Genomic DNA, 27,021 nt, shown 5'->3' with positions numbered 1-27,021 from the left:
CGGGCTCCAGGCACGTGGGCTTCACTAGTTGTGGTGCGCGGGCTCAGTAGTTGTGGCTCGTGAGCCCCAGAGCACAGGCTCAGTAGTTGTGGCGCACGGGCTTAGTTGCTCTGCGGCATGTGGGATCTTCCCGGACCAGGGATCAAACCCGTGTCCCCTACATTGGCAGGTAGATTCTTAACCACTGTGCCACCAGGGAATCCCTCCCTGCAACACTTTTTCCTGACTCTTCACCTGGTGGGCTTTGCCTAAAACTTCTAATTCTTAGCCTAAAACTCACCTTCTCAAAGACACTTTCCTTCCTGACCATCCTATCATAGCACCTTGTCTCTGCACTCATTCCAATATTACTGTTACTGTTTGTTTATTGTTTCTCCCTGGTGTCCCCAACTCAGCCCCCAGACTCAGTACTAGTGAGCCAGGGACATGGTCTCTTGTCAGGGGTTTGCCACCATGGTGCCAAGCATGTAGTAGATGCTCAAAAGAAGCATTGTTGATTGAGAGACTGTATGAATTAGTGGGGGAGGGGGATGTTGGGAAAACGCTAGGGAGAGGAGGGAAGGCCTGGGAAAGAGGCAGGAAGGGAGCAGGGTTGCTGAAGGGTTACAGGAAGGCCTGCAGAGGAATAACAACAGAATTCCTCTTCCTACCTTCAGAGTTAGACTCTTATCTCTCTCTCTCTCTCTCTCTGCAGACCATCATCCACCTCATTCACTTATTTGATTTTCAGCTGTTCCTGAGAAGTCTCAAATCAGTGGATTTTCATCCCCATTTATAGAGGGAGATTTGATGCACCTGACTCGTAAAACATTTGGTAGTAAACCTGCAGCTCCTTATTCCACAGCATTTCATTCAGACCTGAGTGAAGATCCAAATGAAGAAAAACAAGATCCTTGACCTGGAGACATTTATGTCTTCGGGGAGATAAAACAACTTATGGAGACTATTTTCCTGTAAAGAGGAACACGTGACATGATGTACACTCCAAAGCAGTTATTACAGTCAAAGGAAAAGTTTGTTTTCTGTATACTTTAAACGTTGGCCCTGTCAGTATGTGAACACTGATCTAAGTTCCAGTCTCAGATTATACGGCCCTAACCGGGGTTTTCCGAATGCATTCGCCTGGCGTGGAGTCTGACCCAGCGCGTTTTCCACAAGGTCGCTGGTGATGCTCATGCTCCTGGCTGGGGGCCACATCGTGAACACCTGTCTCGTGACGCCCACACCAGCCCCGCCAGGGAGGGGGGCCATTCTCGCCCCACTGTACAGACGTGGAGCCTGGAGATGAGGATCAAGGGCCGAGCAGAGGGCAGGAAGGGCTGGGGGCAGAGGTGTCCCCCCGCCCCCGACACAGCCCCTCTCCCCGGCCGCCTGGCCGCCGGCGCGCAGGTGGGTTGGACCGCGTCTCCGCCCTGGCTCGGCCCTCGCCTTCCACTGACCTCACACAAAGCGCCTTTCACGGGCTCGGCTTCTACTGGGCGGCCGACGCTGCCCCGGAGGTTTGGTTAACCCCGTTAAGAAAACAAACAGTTCCTGGGCCGCGGGCGGGCGGGCAGGCGGGGCGCCGCTGGGCACAGAGGCTGGATGCTTTCCCCTCCCCGCAGGCGGGCGGAGGCGGACTGACCTGGAACCCCAGCAACCCGGGGCAAGGCTGGGCCTGGACTGCTGGGATGGGGGGTGGAGGAGGCGGTTCTGGTCGCCAGGGCAACCTTTGACAACGCCCCGTGCCTCGCGTCCTTACCTGTACCACGGGGAGTTGTGTGTAGACTAAGTGACATCATGCTTCCAAAGTGTTTGGCATGGGGCCTGGCACACAAGAAGTAAACATTAGCTATTCTTATTCGACTGAATTATATACCAATTCGCTGTTTTTGCAGGCCAAAACTGTGGGGTTTTGCCAATTACATATGGTCCATCCAATATACTGTTAATGATTCATCTCTGAATCAACAAAAGCAAATTCTTCTATTCCTTTTTCAGTATCCTGAGGTTGCAAGGTTAGCTTAAGAACAAACAAACAAACAAACATTAGTTACTCCAAGTACTAACTCTGTGATCAGGCTTTTCCTGATTTTCTCAATATTGTGCAACCAAAAACAGGTAAGAGAATGAATTAGAAGCAGAGGTTGGTGTAAATCAGCAACCGTCCTGTTCATCCTAACAGCCTCAGAGCACTTACTAACTGCTTAATAAGTACATCTTATAAATTTGAAATAATAATAATCAAATAAAAAATTTTATGTTGTGAATATTGGACTTCGGTGCAGATGTCTCAAAAATTAGTTCTGCTGCTACAACATTTTAAATTACTGAGCTAGTCTAAATTCATCATTTTATAGATGAGGAAACTGAGGTGTGAGAAAGGGAGAAGTGGGCTGTGGAAAGGGCTGTTAGGAAGGCACCTTTGACAAGCATGTCCTGCCTGAGCCCTGAGAGCAAAGTCTGACCCCATTAGACTGGCGCCCGGCTTCTCAAGGGACAGGTAGGCTCCAGCCAGCAGTGTCAATCCTAGGAGCCCCCTGCCTCTTGCCCAGAAGACAGAGGCAGCTCAGCTGCTTCAGACAACATGATGCAGGGCCAGAGCAGGGGGAGCTGCGGAGACCACTCCAGCCACCCGGTTTCGAGGCAGCAGCTTCCTGGGGAGATTTTTCTGGCGCTACGACAACTCCTAACATCCCTTAGGGTGGTATGTCAGGGCACCAACCGATTGCCCCTCTGGTGCGCCCGCACCGGGGTTCAAGGAATAAAGACATGCTCAGGTACCCTCAAGTCACAGGAGTTTATCATGAAGGAAGCCGTGGGGCTAAGAACTAAGGACGACAGGGAAGCTGGGGGGCCCACAGCCCAGGCCTCCAGGTCTGGAATGGAGATGCACCTCCACCCGCTCTAGCCCTGGATACTGTCTGGGGTTTCGCAGCAAGTCGAGTTTTTACTCTCTGCCATTAATGGTCCCCAGCTACTCACCCAAGCTGTTCTCTGTCTCCAGATTCTGCTCCTGCCACACACTGAGCACATCTGGGGAGAGTATCTCACAGGGTGAGAGAAGCTCAAATGCCTACAAGGTCAGGTGGGCAGCTTCTCCTTGACAGGCCTGCTGCACGGATTTGTTCAGGTCTTTAAGAAAACAACTTAGTGGGTTAGTGTCTAGGTCCTCCTTGTCCATCCCTGACTGGATCGTATGGGATATGGGGGTGCAGACAAGCCGAGTCAAGCAGACTGAGTTCAAGTCTTAGCTCTGTGGTGCGACCTTGGGCAAGCTGCTTAGTCTCTAAGCTTCAGTCTTTTAATGTAGATAATGATGCCCACCTGGCAGAGCCGTGGTGCTGGATGAGTTTCAAAGCCCTGAGCCCACTGGCACAGGGTAGGTTAGGTGTTGAACGCATGGCAGCTCTTGGTTATTAGGTCCCGGGGTGGGATGGGACTATCGGGGCAGTCTGGACGCCGCCCTGCATGTGTTCCTGGCTGCCACGTGCCTCATTATCTTTTTCTGGTGAGGCTGCTCATGTTCCCGAGGGGAGACCTGCTCCTGGGCCCCTGTGGTCAGCATCACCGTCACTCATAACGGAAGAGGAAGCTGAGAGCTCTGAAGCTAGGAGGGGGCAGTCATTTGGAAACAATCGTCACATCCCCTTAGGGAAAGGTCCTGTCTCAGTTTGGACAGGGTTTTTCTTTGGGGTTTTTTCTGGACCCAGAGGCTGAGCAGCTGGCTTCCTCTGAGTGGCCTCGGTGGTGGGGCTGTGGGGATTTCTGCCCCAGAGGTCTGGTCATCAGAGCCAGAGGGGCATTTCCACAACAGACAAAGGCAAAGGGGGGAGGCCTTTCTGGGGCAAGCAGTGGGGCAAGTGGCTATCACCTCCCCGCTTGCAGGCCCCACCTAGGGCACTGAGCACCGATCCTGCCGACCAGAGCAAAGCCTACTGAACCCCAAATCAGGCCTGATTTCTGGATCTTGTGAAAAACCCCAAGATCTGGGCCCATAGCCTCATAAAACAGTAATCTCCACAGCTGAAGGGCAGTCACTTCCCCCTTAGGCTGCCTTTGGAAGTGGAGGAGGGCACCTAGATGAGTAGGAACACAGTCCATGATCTTAAGGAGTTCAGAGCCAAGGAGGCTAATGAGATAACATTACAAACACAAGCGAGAAAGACCAGAGGTTTAAGAGGATGACGAAGTGCCACGCCAAGAGCTATAAAGGAGGCAGGGCTCCCACTCCAGTGTGGGTCGGAGGCGGGTGAAGAGTAGATCAAAGAAAGCTTCCCAGAGATGTACATATAAAGTAGGCCTCAAAGGATGCAGTGGATTGTTTTCCCATAATGAAAATAGCTTTATTTAATGTTTATGATTATAAAAGTAATACACAGAAATTCCAAGCAATATCAAATAGTATAAAAATTTTAAATAATGCAAAATTCCATCCCTAGAGGCAACCATAGTTAACAATTCGATCAACATCCTTCCCATATATATATAATTATAATTTTATATAAATGCAGACCATATCATACATGTAATTCTATAACCTACTTTCATTCAAAAATGAGTTTTTCTTGTCAATAAATATAGCTATATATCATCTTCAATGACTGTATAATATCTAATTATGTACCATAATTCATTTAATCCCTTCCTGCTGTACATTTAGATTGATTTCAAATTTTACAACTGTAAACAATGCTATGATGGGCCTCTTTGCATAGTCTTCTTCATGGACTTGGTTTCTAGAGGTGTCTATGGGAATCCCCAGTGAATGTTCTGACACATTAACCAATGCCCTCATCTCTATTTATTCACACTCTTATCCACAATACTGAAGGCTGGCTGTTTCAGACAGGTGTAATTCTGAGACTGAAGGGAGGGATGGGGGCTGAGATAGGGTGCTTCAGTAACACAGCCCAATATTAATAAAGGCTTCTTAGGCCACACAGAAGTGAGGAAGGAAGGAGCATATGTGGAATCCGTTTCCATGAGGTATGCGCACTGTTGTGAAGGACTAGGAGATAAACAGGAAAAGGCGAGCTGGGGTCCTCTCACAGAAGGCTGTGAAGGCCAGGTGGCAGAGCCTACAACTGGAGATCACTCAACAGTTATCTATTGATATTTGGCACCTATTTTAAGCCCAGATCTTTTCAGGGCATGGGGTGATAAAGATGTTCCACTTTGGAGAGTTTATTGTCTAATTTTTTTTACCCCTTAAATTGCTTTCTGTGCTTCAGTCACCTGCCTCCTCTCAACCTATCCCTGGTAGCAGTTGAGCTCCTATTGATACTCTAAGGCCCAAATCAAATATTACAGAATTTTTATTGTTTGTCAGAGAGAGCCAACATTAAACCACACAAGTGGTATCACAAGACACTGGCAGATGTCACACCAACCCCGGGGCCAGAAGACAGGGATAAGCTGTTCTAGTGCATTTCTAACTCTGAGCTCAGGCCTGCCTCTTCCCCAGTGTGGAGCTGAGAATCTTAGCCAGTGACTCTGAAGACAGGGTGTCCGGTTCAGTCATGTGGCAACTGCAGCAAAGGTGTGTCCTTCCTTGCTGCAGGAGGGATCACCATTCTCTTCCCCTTCCCCTCCTCCCAACCCCCAGGCTGCTGGAACTGGTGGGGAAAATCCCACCACCTTAGGGCCTGCCGTCCCTCAGAATCCATGGTCTTCAATCCCATGTGGGCCCTAAGCACGCTCAGCAAAGGACACTCCTTCCATCACCATGTTCCCTCCTCAACCAGTGCCTGGCCCCATCTTTAGATTTGCATTATCTTCTCATGCTTTTAAGAATTTGAGCTGCACAGGCATTCTTTACTTTCATTAGCGTTCTCAGCTACAGGTGCATTCACAATGAAAAGCATCTGGAAAGAGCTTAATGTTACAAATATCTACGTGTGACGCTTCCGATCATTTCTACTTCTTGCATTTGTTCTGTCACTGACTACTCATCCTCGCTGGGGTCCCTCCAGCTCTAAGCCCTCACCTTCAGGACTCCAGAGCCCAGAGATTCATGGGGGAAATAACCCAAGGGGAAGCAGGAGAAGTAAGACTCATCTCCACACCTCTTCTCTAAACCACTTGACTCAAAATAGGTAAACTAGATATTCCTATCTGAGAACATTTTAATTCTTCCCCAGCCACACCCAGCAGCGAGGCCCCCTGCTCCTGTGCATTTTTGCATTTACTCCCAGACAGGGCTGATGGCTAGTCCCTTTATCTCCTCTGAATTTTATTAACATGCTAGGTCTGACCCACCTTTCAATAAAACAAAGCCAGCTTTCACTCTGGATCTCCTGCACCTCTCAGCTCAGTCCTCCCTTTCCATTTAGAGGAGCCTCTGACACGGTCAGCACTTGCTGTCCCCACTGCTTTCCTGCCCATCTGCTCCAAACCCATTTGGCCTCCTGTATTACCTATGTCATGAAAGGCTTCACCGTCTACCCTGAAATCCAAGCCAGAAGCTGGTGGGTCATGCCAACTACCACACTCTTCCTCGGGCCTCTCATCAGATCAGTGACCAGACCACAGTGGTTCTTCGCCACCTCCTCCACCTCTCTCTGAGCTCCAGCACCATTACTACGGCCCTCCTCAGCACTCTGGCAGGCTCTCCTTGCCTCCAGTCTCGTACCTTCTGATATGTCTACATCACAAATGTGACCATGTTATTTCCTGCTTAAGTCCCTCCAGGAGCTCCCCACATTTGCAGGATAATGTTCAAAGTGCCCCACAGGTCACAGGTACTGTGTGATCCGGCTCTTGCTCGTCACTCTCCGTGGGCCATCCACTAACTTAACTCTGCCCACATCGAACCACTTGCATTTCCCTACATGTGCCCACCTCCCACTACACGACACAGGGAGGCAGAATGGTCCCAGCAGAAGAAGCAAACACCTCTTCACCTTTAAGACAGCTCAAGCATCCCCTTCTCCAGTTTCTTTCTCCTGAGTCCCCAGGTAGAATGACTCCATCTTTGTGGCACTATCCCCCCCACCGCAATACAGCCCAGTACACTTAACCTGCTATTGGCCTTCTTAATTTCCATGTCTGCAAGCTCTGCACAGAAATGCACAGGCCCCAAAGACAGCTGGCCCTATCAGCCTCGGGATAGGAGGCCGAGGAGGAAGTTCGGAAACCACAAGGGAGCCCATCCCAAGGAAATAATAAAAACAGACTTAAATCAAGATGATCACTGGATGGAACATAACAAAGCAAGGAGAAAGTTTTAAAATTTAGTTTGGAGAAAGAGTTACAAATATGGAAAGGGAGAAGATAAGAATAAACTTTATGGGGCTAGACTGAAAAAATCAGTGTGGATTCATGATTTTTAATATCTAATTCTTTATATCATCTATCTCCATCTCTCTCAATATTTCCATATATTTTTATCTATAGCTATTTCCTTGCTCTGTCTGCCAAGAGCCTAGAAGCAATGACATTCCAGTAGCAATGGGCATACTCAGCACCCAGATCTTGGTTTCTAAATATCATTCTCCATTAAAAGGAATCAAGACTCCCTGGAGAAATGGCTGATTCCAGGGTTGGGGCAGGGAAGATACAAGAAAAGCCTGAAACATCTTGTTAAGCCAGAAAGTAAGAGAGTGTTAAAAAAAAAAATGAAGGAGATATGTTAAAAAGAAACAGGAGCCTGCTAGAAATCTGGGACAGTTTGAGAATCAAAACAAATTAAAGCAATGGCTTGCAACTTTGAGTAAACAGGAATCCATTGATCCGTACTTATAAACAAGTACATTAATAAATAGGGAGGAAAAATGCTGTTCTTTAGAAGTAGAATGCCAAACAATAAATGTAGAAGAAACTATGGCGTTAGAAAATCACACTGGATGAGGAACAAAATATTTACATGATATCAAAGTATCTCCCCACAAATAACTTGTTAATTACAAAGGGGAAAAGAGTAAATTTAAAAAAGGAAACCTGGCTGACATCAGTTTAACCAAGCGATCAGAGTTAATGTCAGCATTAATGGGACCAACTAACATCACGTGCCAACCTAAGATGCACTGAGGACATGTCACTCCTGTGATGTTCTTGCCCAACATACAAAAACCTAATCTAGTCATGTGGAACCATGAGACCAATCCAAGTAGAGGAACATTCTACAAAATACCTGACTGTATTCTTCAAAAATGCCAAGGTAATAAAAGGCAAGGAAAGGCTCAAGAAGTCTGGATTAAAAGAGACACATGTAATCATGTGTCACAACTAAATGTAACACATGATCCTGCACCAGGAATCACTATGAAGGACATTACTGGGACAGCTGACACAATTTAAATAGAGAGCACGTGTTAGATAACAGTATTTTATCAGTGTTATACTTCCCATTTTTGATAAGTGGTTATGGTTACAAATTATGAGAGGACGTCCTTATTCTTAAGGAAAGGCATACTGAAGTTCTGGGGTAAAGGGGTACAATGCCTGCAACTTACTCTCAAATGATTCAGAAAATACAACATGTAAATGCAGATAAGGCAAATCATAAGTCATAAAGCAAATGGGGTAAGAATGTAAACACTTGGTAAATGTGAGTAAAGGATATATGGGAGTTCTTTGTGATATTCCTGTAACTTTTCTGTAAGTTTAAAATCATATTAAAATTTTAAAAGTTACCGAACCAACCAGGAATCCAACAGCAAGGGATGAGTCAGAATTATGGTACAGTCACTCTATGGAAGCCTTAAAATTACACAGCCTTACAAATAAAGTCTGTGAAGATAGATAACAAAATAGAAAAAATGCTTATAACTTATACAGTGTTGAATGATAAAAGCAGGATACAAAATATTTTATGTGTATATTATTACAACTAAGCAGAGCAAGCACATAAGTAAGACTGGAAGGATAAAAATCAAAGGTGGTAATAAGGATATTAGGGGAAGCTGATTCACTCTGTTATACAGCAGAAACACACACACCATCGTAAAGCAGTTATACTCCAATAAAGATGTTAAAAAAAAAAAAAAAAGGATATTAGCGGGGAGGGAGAGATTGAGTGACTTTTTCTAAAAAAAAAAAAAGAAAAATCCACATATTGAAAACGTACTTGCCGGCACTGGCACTCCCCGTCAGGCTGGAGGACTGGAGATCAGCGCTGCTTGCTGTTTACTGCCGGCTCCCGCCTCACGCTGCCCTCCCCAAAGGTTGACATTGCCCCTACAAGAACTGACAGAGCCGGGCATCTCTGCAGCTGGTAGGGTGGGAGTGGGGAGGTTCCCGCGTGCAGGCAGCCTGCCAGCCTGTCCCACAGAGCAGCTTCACAGTCTGCTCTGACCAGCAAGCTTAGCGGCTGCGGACAGCTGAGGGGAAGCCCGGCAAGGGTGCATCCAAGACCGGGCCTCCCTGGCCAGGCCAGCACAGAGACCCCTTTGAACGCCCTCGGCTTGTGCTGACCACACTCGGGCCTCTTGCCGGCATGCTCCCTCCTGGGCACAGACAGTGAAGCTTCTTGGAACTCAGAAGGTTTAGGAATTCTGGGATGACTTTGTCTAGAGGCAGAGTGCCTGGTTCTGTTGTCAGTGGGATAAAGTGCTAAGTCCTTATCAGTCCTTCACATTTTTAACATGGACCAGTCTACTGAGGACATGCTTTGATGGGCGGCAAAAAGATGTTCAGAACGCAAGGACTTTGTGAACAGAAAGCAAGACTCTCAGAGAACTCTGGGCAGCTGAGGGAAACATGGCAAGAATAAAAGTGAAAGCTGGCCTCCTCTGCAGGAGAATTGCTTTTGTCCCTCTTATTATAAGAGATGTGTTTAAAACTCCTTCCCTAAAGAAGTAGGAGTAAGAGTTAAATAGATTAAGAGACCCTCAGAACAGGTAGCTGAGGTAGACAGAGAAAAGGAAATTCCAGTTCCATAGGGAAGCAGGAGCAGAAGCTCGTGAACTCCTGCGGAGAGGAAGTAACTATACCTGGCTATACCTGGGCACTTCTTGGTTAGGAGTATTCCAGACCTGCTTCCCAACTGCTCCCCGGCCTAAAGCAAAAAGCACCACCATTCTGAGTCATGTGACCCGATTTTAAAGTATTTTATTACATAATCTTTTCATGGTACCATCAGGAGTAACAGAAAATGTTATTCCCAGTTCCTAACCACATCCTGAAAAATATACATTTGTATTTATATATTTATATCAATACTCCACCCCTATCCCATAATTCCACCACCTAGTATAGGTTTTTTGCTTAAAGCAAGAAACTATTCTCTCAGGTAAGAAAATATATATGGAAGCTAAATGAAGGACCGGTTAGAGTGACTGGGGACAGCTTGGCCATGGGGGCAGGGAGGAAGGGGTGAAGTCCAGGCTAGGCAGGATGCATCACTGGGGTCCAGCAGAGGTGGAGGAGGACAGTGTATAAAAAGGCAGCATCAGGCAGGTGGGCTCTGGTGTCCTTGGTCCATTAGGAGATGGCCTTTGCCTCAGGAAGGAAGGCTTCCCAGTACTTTGCCAGCTGCAAAGAAGTGGGGTCAGTAAGCAAGTGCCCCCATTTAGTGGCAGAGCCTGAGCCTGGAAGGGGAACAAGCACAGTGCCAGGGCACTCTCCCAAGTGCCTCAGCCACCCACAGGGAGGCCTGGGCTAAGGCCAAACTGAGGAAATGGCTTCGCTGACAGTGGACCTTGGGACAGATTGGCCAGCCAGCCACACTGCCCTTACCTCTCTAGACTGAGGGAAGCATAGAGTGCAAGGGCAATATCTGAAGACAGTCCTGGTTCTACCCTGGAGGAAGTACCCCCTGGGGGCCACAGCTTGGCTCAGCTCAGTCAGCTCCTCACAGGGGGCCACTGTTTCACATATTGATCGGGGCCTCAGCCTCAAGAGGGTTAGGGGGTATCACGGGGTTACAGGGAGAGGAGAGTTGGGGTTTGTTCTTAAAAACTAACTCATTGTAGGATTAGAGCAATCCTGCCTAGCAAGAGACCCTACTGGATGCGCCACGTTAGAGAACCAGGACCTACTTTCAAGTATTGATTAAGCAGGGCCCAGTCCCTCTGAAGCAGGGCCAGATCATCCTGTCACCAAAGCCACAAGTAGGCAGCTGGCCTTCGGAGCAAGCAGGAGAGGATGAAAGCCATGCATAAGTTACATACCTGCTGCTGTGAATACAGGAGTGTCTCAAGGTACTTGATCACGTGGTTTTTGAAGTCCTTGGATTTCTCTTTCTAAAGGAGACAGGATTCTACACTGACCATCCAGACAGTTGCTCCTTCCCCTCTTGATAGGGTGCTGATGTTTTTTGCTGACCAAGGCTGAGCACAGCCTCAGAAAGTAGAGGCAGCAGCTGGATTGGCTATAATTTCCAGCCAAATAGCCTCTTGCAAGGTTTTCTTGAATGGTGGCAGGGTGGGGAAGGGGAGTAGAGGGTTTATGACAGCTGCAAGCTTTGTTTTGTGTCTAACTGCTCTGGTCCAGCAACAAGTGTAGGACAGCCACTTTGCCTCAGGAACAAACACACGAACATGAACACACACACACACACACACACACACACACACACACACACACACACACAGAAGGTCACGCCTGTTCACAATAGCTGCCAAGTCACTGGCACCGCCATCTGTCTCCCTACCTAATAGAGACTTGGATAAAACCAACAATGTTACTAAACCAGGCACTGCACACTTGTGAGAAGTAGGATCTTCTATCTCACCTCAAACCGTATCACTTCTTTTCGGACCACAGTTGAAATCCTTTCAAAGTCCCTTTCGTACTGAGTCACCCGAGACTCCCACTGGGAAGAAAAGGAAAGAAAGGATCACTTAATACATTATGGTATTACTATTAAGTCTTTACCTTTGAATAGAAATTCTGTATCTGAGACCTCAATTGGCATTTGTCTGTCCCTCTGGGTAAGATTAGATATGGAGATTCAGCACGTAAACCAGAGTCCAGTAGAAGGCCATCTTTCGGGCTGGCTGGGAAAGAGATGCCGTGTGCCTCAGGCCAAGCCTGGTTCCTAAGAAAGCTGTGGTACCCCAGAGGCTCTGGTTTAGGTACTCGCCAGCAAAGCTGGGAGCCCCAGAGAACTGAATTTAGTTCCCACCGGGGGGGCACATCTGAATCATCTTGGAGCTTTTCAAAGACCCAGCCAGGACTGCTCCTGCAGAGATTCTAATTTGGCAAGTTTGAGTGGAACAGGAAAGGAGAAGGAGGGCCAGGTCTCAGGGTAAGCCTGGATCATTCTCAGAGGCTTCCCCAGCAGCTGTCCTTTAGACTCAATCAGTTCTCTTGCCTGCTGTGGGGTTCTAAGCATCTGGGTGGGATGGGACCCAGGCTCATGCGGGAGCCAGCAGAACACCCCTGCTGGGCTGCCTCGGGGGCCTCACCTCTATGATCTCATCCTTGGCCTGTTGCAGCTTGTCAGGCTTGTTGGCCCACAGCAGCCGAGCCTCAGCCTCCCGCTTCTTCTGCAGTGTGGCTTGAGCATCCTGCCAGCGCTGCCACATCTTCATGCGCTGGTCAAAGGCGGCCTGTGAAGGTGGAGGTTGGGGAAGAGCACAACCAGCCCTTCAGGAGCTCTGCTGGCTCTGCCTCGGGGGGCTCTCCCAGCAGCTGTGCTAGGGAAGGACCGAGCAAGGGCAGGTTCTGCAGCCACGTGTTAGTGCCCAGCTGGAAGTTTAACATCCAAAAGCACAAGCTTGGGTAAGACTCCTCTGCAAGGATCCAGTGGGCCAGCGCCATGCTGCTTCATGCTACTCCCAAGGCTGGATGGCTGGGAGCACAGTAGGTGGCCTGATGCCGGTGCCCAGTCCTATGGCTTTTGAACTGCCTCTCTCAGATCAGTCAGTTCATGAGTCTACACACTTTCCCTGAGTGTCTGCCATGTGCCAGGAGCTAAGAGTACAATGGGGAATGAAACACAGGGGCCTGCTTTCATGGAGCTTGTAATCTAACAGGAAAGGCTGACACTGTATTACTAATTGCCAATAAGTAATTATAAGTATGCAGAGTACAGAGAAAACAAGCACAGTACTGTAATAAAACTGGGGACCTAGCTTAGCCTGGGAGATACATTAGGGAAGGCCAACCTAAGGAAGCAACCTTTAAACTGATACCCAAACAATATACAGGGTTAGCTTAACAGATCTCCCCACCCCTGCCCAGCTTAACAGATCTTTAAATAAACACTTAAACCTACCACAGGGACACACTGCTTTCATCTCATCCATACATTCAACTGTTCTAGGCTATCAAGGCCCCCAAGAAGCTCTCCAAAGTCCACTTGCTGGTTTTCCATGTTTCTAGTTCCTTGACCACAATCAGCATTTCCAAAGGACAGCTGTTTGGCCTAACAAAACTATCCTGCACCACCACTGGCTTTGTAGGCTTCAAGAGGCCTGGACGAAAGACCTGTGTCTGGGGCAGCCTCCCAGCCCTGCTCCTTTTGCTCCCCTTCCCTACGAGTTCCCTGGATGTTTTCTAGGCCTCCTTAGTGCAGGCCTTTGCCAAGACTTGAGCCTTAGGGAGTGAAATGACACCAAAGTTACCTTCCCCTGCATTGTCACTGCTGCTCACCTCAATTTCTAAACAGCTGAATGTCAAAGGATTAGGTAAAGGGTGACCTCAAATCCAACCTAACCCCCTGGGCTAACTGTGGTACAGCTGCAGGTTCAGCAGAAAAGAAACATCTGTTCATCTCTCCAATCCCACGGCTAGCTCATGATTACGAGGAGGGCAGGTGAGGGGTCTCTGAAAAAAGACCAGCTTGTAGTTCTGTGCTCTAAGGCGAGCTGCCCCAGCTAGGCCTCCCTCACCCCTGTCCATACAGGCTCACCTGGCTTGAAGGTCATATCCAAGTGCTGAGCTCTCCAGAGACCCCAAACAATACTGCTCTCTGAAAGCTTCCCCAGAGAGAACCCTTCCCTGGGACGGCTCTCCAGTCTAAGTAGTCTGACCAGTTCCAAGAATTCCCAAGCAGGTTATTTTTTCAGCCTCTTATCACTCTGGAGTTAGCAGCAAACCAAAGAGCAAGGGGAGAGGACAATGAGCAATCTCATAGGCTATACTAAGCACCTCTACCGCAGAGGAAATGAGAGCCCTGGGTGCAGCCTGGCTCTTGACAATACAGGAGCTCTCTGGCGAGGGCGAGGTTGGGGACGGGGAGTGCGGGTGGCTCTGTTCCAACTCAGAGGCTCATACGTTCTGGTCCCAACCTGGATCGGGCAGACTCAGGCCCTTTTAGGGCAGGTGCCAGGCTCCCTCTTGGCTCTTTCCTCTGTCTCAGGGAGGCCATGTGAGAGCTAATATCACTGCCCGGTGAAGCTTCCTTGGCCACTCTGAAAGGTCAGGGGAAACCAGAGTGCCCTGGTCACCAGAAGAGAAGGTGAGGTGCTCGACCTGAGGGGCAGGCTGCAGTGTTGCTACCGGTGTGGTCAGCAAAGCTCACAGAGGGCTCTGGTGACAAGCTCTCTCGGCCCCCTGGCCACACTCCTCCAGGCAGCGCCAAGCCAGTTCTGTGTAGTTACCTGACTGCCCACATTGGAGGGACAAGTGGAAGCCAGCAAGAGCTCTTACCAGGGCAAAGCCACCGCTTACTGTTAAGGAGGCAAAGACCAAAGGACTGAGGAAGTCACTGCTCCAGGGGGCCAACACCACAGGTCTGTAATAAGCCTTGCTTGAAGAAAGGAGCATAGAGGATACTGTCCAGCGTCAACAATAAGGAGGGCCCTACTTGGAAATTCAAGAGTGGTCTTTTCTCCAAATTCATTTAAGAAACTGGCTGTGGGCCTCAATGTGACTCAGTGATAACTAAGAGTTTAATGGACTTTTTGGTTCACGAGACACCTTCTCTTTTGAGAGTAGAAAAAATTATTTCGAGCTATAATGGATGAAACCATCTTGGGAACGGGAAGAGCAAAGGAAAAGACAAATTAAATCAAGTGGAGGAGAAAGAGGAAAGGAATGAGAAGCTTACGCGGACTATGGCCAGGAGGCGAATATAGTCACTCAGGAGCTCAGCAAGGAGGAAGAAGTCATTGTTGGCCTGTTCCTGGTGGAGCTGCTCGATCTTTTCTTCCACCTCAGCCAGCTGGGAGAGTGCCCGTGACAATGCTGTGTTGTCTTCAGAGCTCCCGAGCATGGCGAGACTCTTTGCAAACTGCGATGTGTTCAGCGCTAGCTCTGGAAGGAGGAAGACAGCAGAGGCCTCTGATCTCCCAAGGAAAAGGGACAAGTCGGCTGGCACTGCAATGGATGCCTTAGCAATGCTGGCCCCCGCATGTCTGGCCACTGTGGGCTCTGCAACCTAGTCACTTACACCACAGCCAACTGTATTCAGAAAGTGAGGGCAATGCAGCTCGGTCGTGTGAGCAGGGAGGGGTAACTGCTGTCCTTAGTTTCCCTAGGTTAGGCTTACTTGGAAGAAGCAGCTCCAATATTCCTGGAGAACCAGGGGCCAGTTAATAAAAACAGGCCAATGGCATGATTCTGATTTTTACGTTAGCACTTGTGGTAAGCAGCCTTCTGCAAGAGTGAGTGTATGCACACTGCATAGTTTTGTATGCCCCAGAGCAGGACAACTTTCTGTTGTATTTTAAGCTTTGGTTCACTCTCCCCACCCCCCTCCCCATCTCTTTAAAAATGTAAAAACCATTCCCAGCCAAGAGCAACAGGCCCATGGCCAGATACGGCCCATGGGCTGGGTCATATTCTGCCAACCCTTCCATTGCCCTCATTCCAATGGTTTTCTGCCTGTTTAGAGTTCTGATTATCAGCATGTTTAAGGCAGAAAAGGAAAGCATTCAAACTTGGCAAATTTCACTAGCTCTTAAGTAAATCTCACCAAAGAAAGGTGAAGAAGGGTTAAGAGACATATATGGTTTCCCGCATTTACATATTGCTCGTTGGACCATGTAGCTAAGGCATGTAACATCATTTTGGATATAAGCCACCAACTCAAATGCAACCAACAGAAGCCTACGTCCCAGGTCAAGCTGTAACTGGGATGGCTTCCCTGTACCTCTCCCAGGTAAAGAGTACAATGTCCTCAGTGGTGGAGTCATGTTTCTTGCCAGGAGATGCAGGGCATATCTTTTCGGTAAGAACATCAAGGACCAGGTGGGCTGAGAATTTCAGCTTGAATGGCTGAGAGGCTTGGGAACAGCATACCCTCCCATCTCCAGCTCACTGGAGACATCAGTTTCCCCCAGTTCCAAGTGCATTTCGGAGGTTTGTTACCTTTCCTGTGGTTGACTAGAGTTTCTACAACGGCATGCAGTTTCCGTAAGCGCTGTTCCTCACACTCTACCTCCTGGAGCTTCTCCTCAAACCACTGAAACACACAGGCCCAGAGCTTTAAAGGAGGCTACTCATACAGGTGTAGAGCAGTCCTTCCTTAGCAGTTTTTTGTTCGTTTGTTTTTTAAAGGGACTGAATTATCATAAAAAGAAAGTCTCTAATCTCAGAAATTTCAGGACTCCTCAAGGCTTCTGACGCATAAGCCTGAGGGGGTAGGGAAAGCTGAGATGCACAGGGCTACTCACAATGTCTGATTCATTCATCTTGATGGTCATTTTGCTGACTGCATCTGTGGCTTTGTTGAACATCTTGAGGAGACCAGCACCACTGAATGTCTGGGTACCCACGGCACGTGGCAGCTACAAGACCAAGAAGGCAGGGTGGCAAGTTATCTGCTGCCCCTATTTTAGGTTCAGAAGAATTCGTATCCATCAGATGGCATGCCCAAAACTTGCCAAACAAATTATTTGACCTGTAGCTTGTTATTTTCAAAGGCAGTTAGACAAATCCATAACTAGCACGCAGAGAGAAAAAAAAATCAAAGGACCACATTAAATAGAATCAGCAAAATTTTCAGCTTCTGATATTGTGTGCGGAAAGAAAGCAGAGTGTGTTACGTGGCCAGGTGACCTCACGTCGAGACTGTCTGCCCACCTAGGCATGAACTGCTTAAATACCAAACACGCTTTTGTTAAAAGTCAGAAGTTCTTTTGGATGCATACTCTGCACACAGCTAGACTTAAAATCTTGAGACATTTTGAAGTCGTGCTGCAATTCCATTTGGATTTTCCTCAGTGAACAAAAGGTCCAGGGACAAGAACATAATTTATTCAGATTGAGGCTACTTTTAGGGACAATCTAGTTAAGTCAAGCATGTCGAATACTTAGAAACAGTTTGACTAGTTCAGTCTTCCCACTCCTTTCCGAAGGCATGAAAGGGATGCTGAAGAATCCATAGTGTATATAGTATACCACGCTGAACAATTAGATTTTAGTGCCCAGGACTCTTGAGGCACTGGTTCTCAACTCAGGGCCATTTTGCCCCCTAAGGGACATTTGGCCATGTCTGGGGATAATTTTGCTTATTAAAACTGGGGGCAGGGGGGACTTCCCTGGCAGCGCAGTGATTAAGAATCCACCTGCCAATGCAGGGGACACGGGTTCGATTCCTGGTCCGGGAAGATCCCAGATGCCGCGGAGCAACTGGGCCCGTGCACCACAACTACTGAGCCTGCGCTCTAGAGCCCGTGCGCCACAAGTACTGAGCCCGCGTGCCTAGAGCCTGTGCTCCGCAACGAGAGAAGCCACCGCAATGAGAAGTCCAGGCACCACAATGAAGAGTAGCCCCCGCTCGCTGCAACTGGAAAAAGCCAGCATGCAACAACGAAGACCCAACGCAGCCAAAAATAAATAAATAAAATAAATAAATTTATAAAAAAATAATAATAAAATAAAAAAATAAAACTGGGGACGGGGAGGTGGAGGAGGGTACGGGCATCTAGTGGGTGAGGCCAGGGAGGCTGCTAACCCTACAATGCGCAGGACAGCCTCCACAACAAAGGATGATCCAGCCCAGACGTCAGCGGGGCCACCGGAGAGAAACCCTGCTCCAGGGCTGCCAAGCAGCGGTGAGGGCGTGAAAAGGACAAGTGGATTTAGGAATCCCAGAGGAGAGAAAAGACTCAGCGCATTAGCCAGAGAATTTTTAATTAAAAAAGTTCATTTTGGGGGGGGGGGGGGAACCCATATACTTAGTACCATTTTCTTAATTAGAGTAATACATATGATATGCAAATTAAAGAAAAATGTAAAAATAAAAACAAAATGAAAAAAATAAATACAACAGTCCTACCCTGTCACTTATTTCCTTCTAGTTTTCTTTCCTATGAGATGTAACATTTTTTTTTTAACATCTTTATTGGAGTATAATTGCTTTACAATGGTGTGTTAGTTTCTGCTTTATAACAGAGTGAATCAGTCATACATATACATATCTTCCCATATCTCTTCCCTCTTGCATCTCCCTCCCTATCCCACCCCTCTAGGTGGTCACAAAGCACGGAGCTGATCTCCCTGTGCTATGCGGTTGCTTCCCACTAGCTATCTATTTTACGTTTATAACATTGTTTTATTCCAGTGTTTCTTTTGATCCTTAATGACTAACATAACATATTTCTTCAGCTGTATTTATATGCTGTTTCATGTTTCACTTTTTATAATTCTTTTTTTAAATTGAAGTACAGTTGATTTACAGTATTGTGTTAGTTTCAGGTGTACAGCAAAGTGATTCAGTTATATTTTTTTTCCAGATTCTTTTCCATGATAGGTTATTACAAGATACTGAATATAGTTCCCTGTGTTATACAGTAAATCCTGTTGTTTATCTATTTTATATATAGTAGTGTATATCTGTTAATCTCATACACCTAATTTATTCCTCTCCCTCATAATTCTTTAAATGTATGCTTCCAATGAATTTCTGTATATTCTGTTTATGATGAGAACTAAGTATTTGTTGTATTGATATAGTTCACTTAATTCTCCAATTATTAGCAACTGAGCTGTCTCTAGTTTTTCACAATCATGAATAGCCTAAGCATAGCCTGTTAAAAAAGACTGTCCACTTGAATCAACACTTTTGCTATATGCTGGCAGTTCTGTGCTCTGTGGTAACTGGTTTTGAACTAAAACCCCTCAGCTCCTGGCACAAAATAAGCATCCAATTTGAGCCAAGTAGTAACCTATGAAAGACATTCCAAGGACCTGCCCAACAGATCACTGTTGTTGATCTAATAAGACAAAGACAAAACTAGATTGCAGTTTGACCTCTACAACCAGTTACTTTTGACTGCAGGCAGAGCTTCTTTTATTTCAGAGGCTGAAGAATACTTGTCACTTTTGGGCGCTTACAAACTAGGATGTAGTCTGAGACTAGGCTATACACGGGTGCTCAAATATTTGTTGAATGAACTAGTTTCTTTTCACAGGGGCACATATGAATTGTGAAATTCAGTTTGTACAATACTAACCTCTTCTTTTTCCAAGAACTCCCTGACATCAGGGTCCTGTAACATGGTAGGATGATTCACAATCCTCTGAAGGTACCTACGGGGTAAGAAGTTATCTGGTTAGCTGACCTGGCCTCACAAGGTTTGGGGTATCATACAGTGCTGGCAGGGGTACAATGTCTCTCATTACTTTAAAATGTCCTCAGATAAGGCACTTAAGTACAAGCACATTCAAGTTCATATTCTTCACGTTTCCAGAAAGGGAAGAAAAATAACTGCTCAGAAAGAGACCTCAGAGCCATTCATGTTTGACTGTTGAAGAAGGAGAATTTGATTGCTCACTCAAGGTCAGGAAAGAAAAGAAGATGTTCTGTTCCTGAGGTGGGAAGGAAAGAGACTTAGGAAAGGTTAGAGATAATATGGAGGTGGGAATCTTTAATTCACTCAAGTTTCACCACTACTAACTCCAGCAAATATCTCATTGTAATTAAGTCTGTTTCAGCTTCTCATTTGTTCTCATGGTATTCAAGAAAATAGTTTTATGGTACTTACCTTTCTAGAGCAGCCCTCCGTTTTTCAAGAAATTCTGCAGAAGAAGAATCTTCCTTCCCAACTTTTACTTTTGTCATTCCTGGAACAGAATTTAAAAAGCAAAAAAAAACCCCATATATCATCATGAAAAGCATAAGGCTGTAAAAAAAAGCCCACAGGAGGAAGACAATGAGGACAGCTCTACAAAATACAACCAAAGTCCACGTCTATGTCACGAGCAGGCATGAACAAAAGGTTCTTTACATGACAGTCAATTTTTAAACTAGTCTTAAAGTGTTGAAGGTTCTACACTCTGGGATTTCCAGAGCATGTTTTCTAAAAGGGGGCCATGGGACTCTGAGTAAAGATTAACAGACATCAATTGATGGTAATGGGAAGATTCCTTGCCCCATCCCCTCATTCAGTTAGTACATTTCAATCTGGAAGGAACAGCAGTCATTGAAGACTCCAGGATACCAACACAAACACACACACACACAACTGTAGAAGCTAAAACCAGAGCCTCCTATTGCACTCAAAGACAGAGACCATGTCAAAACATGCTCTTTCTCCAGACCACGTGTAATTTATAGGAAAATGCTGGAAGTACTTTTTATTTTAATTAATTAATTTTTGGCTGCATTGGGTCTTCATTGCTGCACGCAGGCTTTCTCTAGTTGTGGTGAGCGGGGGCTACTCTTCGTTGCACTGCATGGGCTTCTCATTGTGGTGGTTTCTCTTGTTGCAGAGCACAGGCTCTAGGGCGTGTGGGCTTTAGTATTGTGGCTTGTGGGCTCTAGAGCGCAGGCTCAGTAGTTGTGGCACACAGGCTTAGCTGCTCCACGGCATGTGGGATCTTCCCAGACCAGGGATCGAACCAGTGTCCCCTGCATTGGCAGGCGGATTTTTAACCACTGTGCCACCAGGGAAGTCCCAGAAATACTTCTTTTCTAACTGCAAGAGTCTACACTGTTATTAAAAGTAGTCTCATATACTAAGTAGAAAGTATATTGCAGAAAGAATGCAAAGGAAAGAATCTAAGTAGAATTAAAGACGACAGGCTTACCTATCAGGCTCTTCTCCGGGGGAGGAGGGACGATAAAGCCATTCTGGGAGTGTTTCTCTGAAAGCTTCTCATAAAGACCCAGAAAGTCACTAAATCTTCTTTTCACTGCAAACTGTTTACTTCTGAACATTGGTAAGCTCGTCTTGGGGACAGAAAAAATACAAGGCGATCTCATTTTAAATAGGGTATGAATGAGTATCTTGAAAGTCATCCAGCTGACATCAAGGGACTCTTCTTCCCAGATCCCTGTCCTTTAGCCACTTGGTAAATAACTTTCTCTGAGATTCTTACTCTTGTTTGTTTGTTTGTTTGTTTTTTGAGCTATAATCCCCTCTGGCTGTCTGGGAATCTATGGAGCCCTTCTCAGAATAATGATTTTAAGTGCATAAAATAACATACATTGGATTACAAAGGCAACTAATTAAGTTCAAATGCGGTTTTATTTGCAGGTTAAGGGCTCTTGCTCTAAGGAAAGAGATGTTGCAATCTAGTTTAAAGCTAGAATTCTATGGTCATCTATTAACCCATTCATCCTGCACTGACTTATTAAGGGTATTACCTGCTGGAATTAAAGCAGCCAAACGGAAGAAAAGACAGAGTAAACAATGCCCCTAAGGGGGAGGATCAGACGAAATGTCTACACTGTAGACACTTTAACCTCTAAAGTGTCACAGGATCTAGAACACAGGGGCAGGTCAACAAGTAGTAGAGAGATAATATAAAGAAAACTTCTAGTAAAAAAGACTAGGCCTACATCATATTGAGAGATCATTTAATACTCACCAGACAGGCAAAATTTAAGGAGGTGGGGCCTTGCCAACTGCTGGCAGAGAAGTGTGTCAATGGGAACTTTTACATACCGCTGATGGAAGTATAAACTGATACAAGGACTTTAAAAAGCAGTTTGTATTCCTTTTCTTCAACATTTGCATTACCTATGACCCAGGGGAACTATTCCTGAGTACATACCCAAAAGAAACTCTTCTTATGTGTACACCAGGAGACATGTGCAAGTATGTTCACAGCTCATAATTACAAAAACTGGAAACATGCCAAATATTCACAACAGGAACATGAATGTATTACGCTATAATCACAAAATGGACTAATTAACTACAGCTACACACAACATGGATGGGTCTGAGGAACAATGGTAGTAAAGAAAGCACTATTTTCAGCATGATACCATTTTAATGAAACTCAAAAAAAAAAGCAAAACAGTACATTGTTTAGAGATACATATGGGAAGACTTTTTAATAAAGGAAATGAGAGACAACTCAGGAGAGTGGTCGCCTCTAAGGTGTGAGGCAGGGGACAGGAGAGGGAGAAACACGCAGGTAGATTCAATGGTACTCATCTTAAGACTGGTGGTAGGTTCGGGGCTTCATTTTTTATGCTTCATAACCTGCATACAACAACGTGTAAGTTTTGTATGCATTAATATTATATAAAAAAGGAAGACCAGACCCGAGGGGCAAAAGGTTAGGGAAAGCATTAAAAGAAGTTCCACATAGGAAACCTCAGAAGAACTGATGATTTTTAAACAGGTGATACAGTTTGGGGTGATCCGCCAAACTAGCTCTAAGCCACATAGCTCTTAAGAGGGATGGTACTATATCAGATACACCACATGTCTTAATAAAACTTAATAAAATAATAAAAGTTTCACACTGAAGTGTTAGCTCTCTGGAAGAAAAGTGGAAAGGCTCAGATGAGATTACCAAGGGGATGCAGACTTGTTCCATCTTGAGTAAACTTGAAGGAAGATGTTGACAAAGAAACTAAAGAAATACCCAGAAATAATCTGAATGATGACCTTCTCGGTATGAGCACCCAAGTCTATTAAGGTGGTCATCAGCAGGGTCACTTGGACTCACCTGTGTTGTAACTTTGTAGGCCACATAGGCATTCATACCATCCCCTGTGGGGAGAACAAGAAAGCAGGAGAGGATTATTCTGTAAACCAAAGCAGAACTAATCTTGCTAACATTTAACCAGGAATCATAAGCCAGCCACAGGAGCTGTGTACAAGAAGGGATATCTGTTTCATCTCTAAGCTTTATATACCATCCTATAATCCAGCTCCTACTTTGTCTCAGGGCCTCTGTGGCGCATATCATGCCCCCATGGATGCTGGCTGGGCCCCAGTTTAAGTCAGACAAGAGAGTCAGCCTCCTGTTCCAAAGCCAGGCTCTATTTATACCCTCCACAAAGCAGCACTGGATACTGACAATCCATCGCTTGTTACCATGCCAATATTTGGGCTAGTTACACACATCTGTCTAAATCCAAACAATTCTCTTGCTGTATAAAGCAGGAGGAGGAGAAGGAAGCAAATGATGTAAAAGGAAACAAGAAGTTCTACCCTAAGCTAGCTCTGGGCTCCATTTGCTCTTTCAGAAGTACTGCGCCGGTCCCTCCACTGGTGCTGGGGGACACTGACCCCTCTCATCTAGCATGTTCACCCAGAGCAAAGGGCCTGGCAGGAAGACACTTCGACTGCCTGATGTCACACAAATCTCTCTTTCCTGGAGGAATTATTTTTCTGAAAAAGGCTTTGACTGTTAAATAATTTGGGATTCAAGCAATTGTTTTTCTCTGTGGTAGTGTCCTGACCTCAACCACTTAGGGACATAAAGGCACCATTGACTCCCTGAGCAGTGAAAAGACACACATTGGACTCGAGACAGACATAACTCCAGTGCTGGGCTCTGGCACGTTAGGCTGGTTTCATTCCCTTCCTCCTCACCCCCTGATTCTTCCCCACACCAACCAGGAAAACGTAGGTCAACAATTACTAGCTGCCAAAGCCTCTGAACTGGTCCTGGGGTAAGGGCCCAGGGTAGGAACGTGCAGTTCTAGACCCGCAGGGTCACGTATTACAACTTGGGTTCACTGAGATGGCTGGGAATAACTGCTTTTATAAATTACACAGAGAAGTTGGCGACTGTACAGGAAGAGAGGGCTTGCTTTCTCCATCTATCCAAGTCCTACCAAAAGAGCAATGTGACACAGACCTACTAGAGAATGGACTTGAGGATATGGGGAGGGGGAAGGGTAAGCTGTGACAAAGTGAGAGAGTGGCATGGACACATATACACTACCAAACGTAAAATAGATAGCTGGTGGGAAGCAGCCACATAGCACAGGGAGATCAGCTTGGTGCTTTGTGACCACCTAGAGGGGTGGGATAGGGAGGGTGGGAGGGAGGGAGACGCAAGAGGGAAGAGATATGGGAACATATGTATATATATAACTGATTCACTTTGTTATAAAGCAGAAACTAACACACCATTGTAAAGCAATTATACTCTGATAAAGATGTTAAAAAACAAACAAAAAAACCCAGAAACTATAAGTTAAGTTTTAGAAATTACTTTATATTGAGTACCACTGTTCTCTTCTAAACCACTTAAACTATATTGCCTAATACTACTAAGGATTCTTACCACTGATAAAAGGAAAAAAATCTAAATTTACTTTATAAACTTTCAAATTTTCATTCACAGTTGCACAGTCATGGTCAAATGTCCAAAAGGTCAATTCCATAATTTAGTGCCTGCAATTAGGAATGACTAAGTGCAAACATACATAAAAACACAGTAGCGAAGTAGGATCTTCAGACACTCTGCCTGCTTATCAGCTGTTTTTATTGAGGCAATGTGTAAGAAAAGAGACATACTTTCATGTCCAGAGCTTATTAAGATATGGAAATGTCCTAGAAATGCAGCAGTTTAAAATTTGTTAATTTCCTAAATAATTTCAGGAAGTTGAAAATGACATATGCAAATTACCAAGGCTCTAAAAAGCAATATCCTGGTAGTGAGATTCTAATTTATTTAGATGTGTGTGGGAATGAGAAGCTCATGTTGAGTAAGCAGCCCACGCAAACAGAAGGTGCTGTTATAAAGATCAATATGAATCTTGAAGCATGAAAATGCTTTAAGTAGCTGGTTTCTTGGCATCGACATGACTAAGAATCTACTATGGTGCAAGGGGATGAAGGTTTATCACCAAAAGTGATTTGTGTTTAAATAAATCTGATCCATGGGATGTTTAAATTACTGTTACACGTTGAACTGTGTCCCCCTAAAAAAGATATGTTGAAAATCCTAACCCATGGTACCTCAGAATGTGACCTGATTTGAAAACAGGGTCTTTATAGAAGAAATCAAGTGAAAATGGGGTCAGTAGGGTGGGCCTTAATTCAATATGACTGGTGTCTACATAAAAAAGGGACCTTTGGACAGAGACAGACACACATAAAGGGAAGACGATGTGAAGACACCAGGGAGAATGCCATGCGACAATGAAGGCAGAGATTGGAGTGATTCATCTATAAGTCAAGGAATGCCTGAGGCTCCAAATGCTAGAGGAGAGGCACAGAACAGTCCTTCTCTAGTGCCTTCAGAGGAAGCATGGCCTCACCAACACCATGACTTAAGACTTCTGGCCTTCAGAACTCTGAGAGAATAAATTTCTGTTGTTTTAAGCCACCGGTTTGTGGTACTTTGTTACAGAAGTCCTAGGAAACTAACACACTCCCTCCCTCTCCTGGTACAAACATCATGACTTTTAAATGTTAAAACAATTAGTTTTATTTACTTATAATTTATTTTATTCTACCAAGGATTTAAAGGAGCTAATAACTAGCCTAAAATCAATGTGCATATAGAATATTCATAAATATTAGAGAGGCAAGAGAGAATCCTAAACATGTAATCCAAAGTTCTGGTCCAGGTTCTGCCACAGGCCATACATTGTGACCTGACAGGAAGGCTACATTTCATTTATTGGTTCTCAATTTCCTCTACTGGTGGATGAGGGAATTGTATAAGATGCTCATAAACATCCTACCAGTGCACCAGTCTAGGAAAAGTAAAACTCTACAGTTTAACGACAAACCATTTTGGCATAAAGTCTAATTAGATTTTAAAAATCCTTGTTCCTAGTTCAGAATAGACAAAGGATTGGAAATCACATTTTTCCTCTTAACCATACAAATATCACCCCTACTTAATAGGAGGAAAAAGCTCTGTGCAGCCTCTTCTCTTAGGGACTATACCTGGAACAAGGGAAGTCGAGGCCTGTTGCTCTCCGCTCACTAAAAGGTCTCACAAGCTTGGGACACAGGAAGGCTATCCTAAAAATCCACATTCTGGTCAAAGTTAAGTATTGTGCTTTTTGAAAATCTAATTTCAATTTGATCAAAATTCAACCTGGGTTCTTTAATCTTTACCTATGAAAGAGAGATGCAGATTTCCCCACTTTATTAGAATATCAAGAGTACATAGTAAAAAGATATGTAACAAGCAATCCAAATTTCTTGAGGGAAAAATAAATCCAGCATCCCAAGATTTTAAAACATGTGTTTTTAGGGTGCTTAAATGGAATTTATGATCTCAAGAGGGAATAAAATGGTGTCAACAACTCTGTGGGAGAAGCCAATTTTGGGTTTTTAAAAAGGGATTCGAATAATATTTGATTTTCTGATTTTTCTTTCTTAAGCCAGAAAAGGCCTAAATAAGTACTGGTAACTACTGTTTCTGGCCTTGGAAGCATAGCAAGGGGCATAGTTTCATAGGAAAGATAATGATGAAGTACTTCACACTAGCTAGTTCAGCTCTGGAGGTAACCATTAAGAAATTAGCTAACTGTGCTTTCCACAGCCATATCCTAACATCACAGGGAGTCCCAAGTACACTTACCTATCTTCTCAGGATCAGTTATACCAACTGTCAAGTCAAATTGGTCTTCCTGTTCTTCTTCCTCTAGCTTTTAAAGAGAAGACAAATCGTGAGATACCCCAAAAAAGGCTATATTAATTTTACTCTGCATTAACATTACATCAATATAATAACATATATTAGATATAGATATATCCTTCTACACATCAATGTTCAGCTCTGTCCATTCCCAACAATCCTGATGAAGCAACTTCCACTACTTTAAGTTGGAGCTTGCGCGAAGGTCTTTGTTACATCTATTCTCTTAAAACATTATTTTGATCATAACGAATAATTACTAGGTTTTGGAAGACTTGCCTCTGTCAGGCTAAGGAGGGAATGAGGAGACACTATACTCTTGAATATGGGAGCTTCGGACACTAAATATCATTAATGACCATTGAAAGCCTCTGTGCCATCTTCTGGGTAACAGATACTCTGCCCAGG

General features: G+C 45.3%; 1 protein-coding gene across 2 annotated transcripts in view; it reads right to left on the bottom strand.

Moving 5' to 3' along the window:
- Positions 1 to 10,015: 10,015 nt before the first annotated feature.
- The window catches only part of SNX1 (sorting nexin 1), a 35,907-nt gene continuing 18,901 nt past the window's right edge, over positions 10,016 to 27,021 (bottom strand). The window contains exons 4-15 of one of the 2 annotated variants that reach the window (XM_068553374.1): positions 26,557 to 26,623; positions 22,726 to 22,769; positions 20,848 to 20,989; positions 19,803 to 19,881; positions 19,272 to 19,347; positions 16,488 to 16,601; positions 16,183 to 16,276; positions 14,921 to 15,126; positions 12,333 to 12,476; positions 11,657 to 11,737; positions 11,094 to 11,182; positions 10,016 to 10,455 (exon numbers count right to left, since the gene is read on the bottom strand). In XM_068553374.1, coding sequence (XP_068409475.1) covers positions 11,132 to 11,182; positions 11,657 to 11,737; positions 12,333 to 12,476; positions 14,921 to 15,126; positions 16,183 to 16,276; positions 16,488 to 16,601; positions 19,272 to 19,347; positions 19,803 to 19,881; positions 20,848 to 20,989; positions 22,726 to 22,769; positions 26,557 to 26,623 — 1,098 coding nt within the window. In that variant the 3' untranslated portion in view covers positions 10,016 to 10,455; positions 11,094 to 11,131. The remainder of the gene's footprint in view (positions 10,456 to 11,093; positions 11,183 to 11,656; positions 11,738 to 12,332; positions 12,477 to 14,920; positions 15,127 to 16,182; positions 16,277 to 16,487; positions 16,602 to 19,271; positions 19,348 to 19,802; positions 19,882 to 20,847; positions 20,990 to 22,725; positions 22,770 to 26,556; positions 26,624 to 27,021) is intronic. The other variant, XM_068553367.1, reaches the window with a different exon arrangement.

This window comes from Eschrichtius robustus, chromosome 1 (genome assembly GCF_028021215.1).
Source record: "Eschrichtius robustus isolate mEscRob2 chromosome 1, mEscRob2.pri, whole genome shotgun sequence".
Taxonomy (NCBI): domain Eukaryota; kingdom Metazoa; phylum Chordata; class Mammalia; order Artiodactyla; family Eschrichtiidae; genus Eschrichtius; species Eschrichtius robustus.
The sequence above is the reverse complement of the archived record's forward strand: the minus strand, read 5'-3'. Positions and strand labels throughout refer to the sequence as shown.